We start from the raw sequence: 2,164 nt of genomic DNA on the forward strand, positions 1-2,164 counted from the left end.
ATCACTTACTTAAATATTTTCCTTAGCTGAATGTAAGTGTAACCACATCCCACATTAAGTAAATATATTCATATTTCAAAATTATATATTATTTTCCAGTACTTTCAGTGAGATAAGTAAGGATAAGTACCTACCTTAGGAATATTGTATTTTTTGAGAATATAATTAATGAAATACCCATATATAAAAGCAACTTAAGTCATCAAAGGCATACCATTAGTGCTTAATATTTGTTAGTTAAATCTGTATCTAGATCTTAAGATATGTAATAAAAATAAACATTTTTAATTTAAAAAACACAGTGTCCCTATTCATCTATTCAAAGAATATTCATTAAATAGCTCTGATATGCCAGAAATTGTGCAAAGCACTGGGAGTATCTAGATCCCCTGCCCTTCGGGAGTTTGCAGTCTAGTGAAATAGCTCTCAAATTCAGTGTGTTTAGGAATCCTTAGTTAAAATTAAGAGGTCTCCAGCCTCCTTTCCAGAGAATTTAGGTCCATAGGGATGGGTAGCCTGCTAGGAGTTAGCAAAAGATGTCTCATTTGACTGGGAGACTTAATAAAGGGGAAGGGAGATTTTCTGAAGTAACTCTACAGTGCTTTTAAACTGGGATGGAATATGTTAAATTTAATAACTACAATGTCTGCATTACTGGAGACAGAATAAAAAAGCAGAAACTTTTAATGTTTATTGGAAAAGTGTCATCTTCCTTAATAAAAGGTATTATTTATTTCTTTGTTTGATTAAGTTATCCCTATGTTTGTAAAAACAGATTAGCTGATTTTCCCATGTAACATGTAAACTAATTAATTTTCACAAAATAGACATCTTTGGACAATCATCTCTGCATTTATTCCTTTTTCATTTAAGAAGTATGGAAATTGTTAAGTACTTGGTGAAATACACCTAAAATTGACTCTTTTTCGTTTACATTTTCTGAATCATGTAGCACCATAACGATTCTGCCTTAGCTTTATAATTATTAAATTAAAGGGGCTAATAAACAGTAAAGTCACTTTGTAAATCACTAAAGAAAAACTATTCAAAATCATGAAAATCTTTCTCCTTAGACAAGACTCAAAAAGAGATAGAAAACATTACAATGGTTAAATAAGATTCTCTAGAAGAGAATTTAGACTACTATATCTGTAAAAGTATTAAAATTAATAAATTGATAATAGCATTTTTCTAAGCCTTAGTCTTTGTGATGCTGAAACTCATATTCATAAAAATATTTTTAAGCATTTAATTTTATTATTAAATATCCAAAGCAAATGGCTGATACTTGAAAACTATAATAATGATCAAGTGTAAAGAAGAAAAAGTAGAGAAATGCAAATGTTATTTGAACAAATAATACACTGCTATGTAAGCTAGAAGAGAGTAGCATATACCTTCTTGTCTCCTGAATTTAAAGCCATGTAATAGATTAAAATAATTGTTGAATGTTAGGGTGGAAAGCACCTTAGTCTTATTTTATGAGTGACACTAGGGATTAATAACTAGCCCAAGGCTACATACCTTGTTAAAAGTTGATTCTAGTTATAAACTTTATAGTACCTCAGTCTTCAGTTAGCTCAAAATGAATTAGAGAGAGGAAACGTATCTAAAGAATCTGACTAGTAAACTAATGATTTTTGATCATTCAGGAAAAAAATATGCTATCTATTTAGATTCAAATCTCAAGAAAATTGATAGTTTTCCCTTCACTTTATGGTTCGTTGTTTTTGTCATGACTGTCTCAGATTAAGCTCTTCATTGATTTTCTTTTTAATTTAATGATTCATGTTGTCGATAGATAACTGAAATATACTGCTATTTTGCAGCTGGATGAAGAAGCCTCGATGTGGTGTACCCGACCAGACAAGAGGTAGATCCAAATTTCATATTCGTCGAAAGCGATATGCATTAACAGGACAGAAGTGGCAGCACAAACATATCACTTACAGGTATAAAAACTAATGTGGTGTTTCCCTTTTTTTCCTCCATTTTTCACTAGTATTTGTTTTGAATTTTGTTTGGTATCTTCTGAACATTGACTACACATTAACCACATATAGTGATGTAATGTTAACATGAGGGATTAAAAATTGCAATTGAGGCCGGGCGCGGTGGCGCGCGCCTGTAATCCTAGCACTCTGGGAGGCCGAGGCGGGTGGAT

General features: G+C 31.6%; 1 protein-coding gene across 1 annotated transcript in view; it reads left to right on the forward strand.

Annotated features, from left to right (window-relative positions):
• Positions 1–2,164, forward strand: part of MMP16 (matrix metallopeptidase 16 (membrane-inserted)) — a 325,438-nt gene that overhangs the window by 163,629 nt on the left and 159,645 nt on the right. The window contains exon 3 of the mRNA XM_012643647.1: positions 1,830–1,952. Coding sequence (XP_012499101.1) covers positions 1,830–1,952 — 123 coding nt within the window. The remainder of the gene's footprint in view (positions 1–1,829; positions 1,953–2,164) is intronic.

This window comes from Propithecus coquereli, unplaced genomic scaffold (assembly GCF_000956105.1).
Source record: "Propithecus coquereli isolate 6110/MARCELLA unplaced genomic scaffold, Pcoq_1.0 Scaffold2, whole genome shotgun sequence".
NCBI classification, from domain to species: domain Eukaryota; kingdom Metazoa; phylum Chordata; class Mammalia; order Primates; family Indriidae; genus Propithecus; species Propithecus coquereli.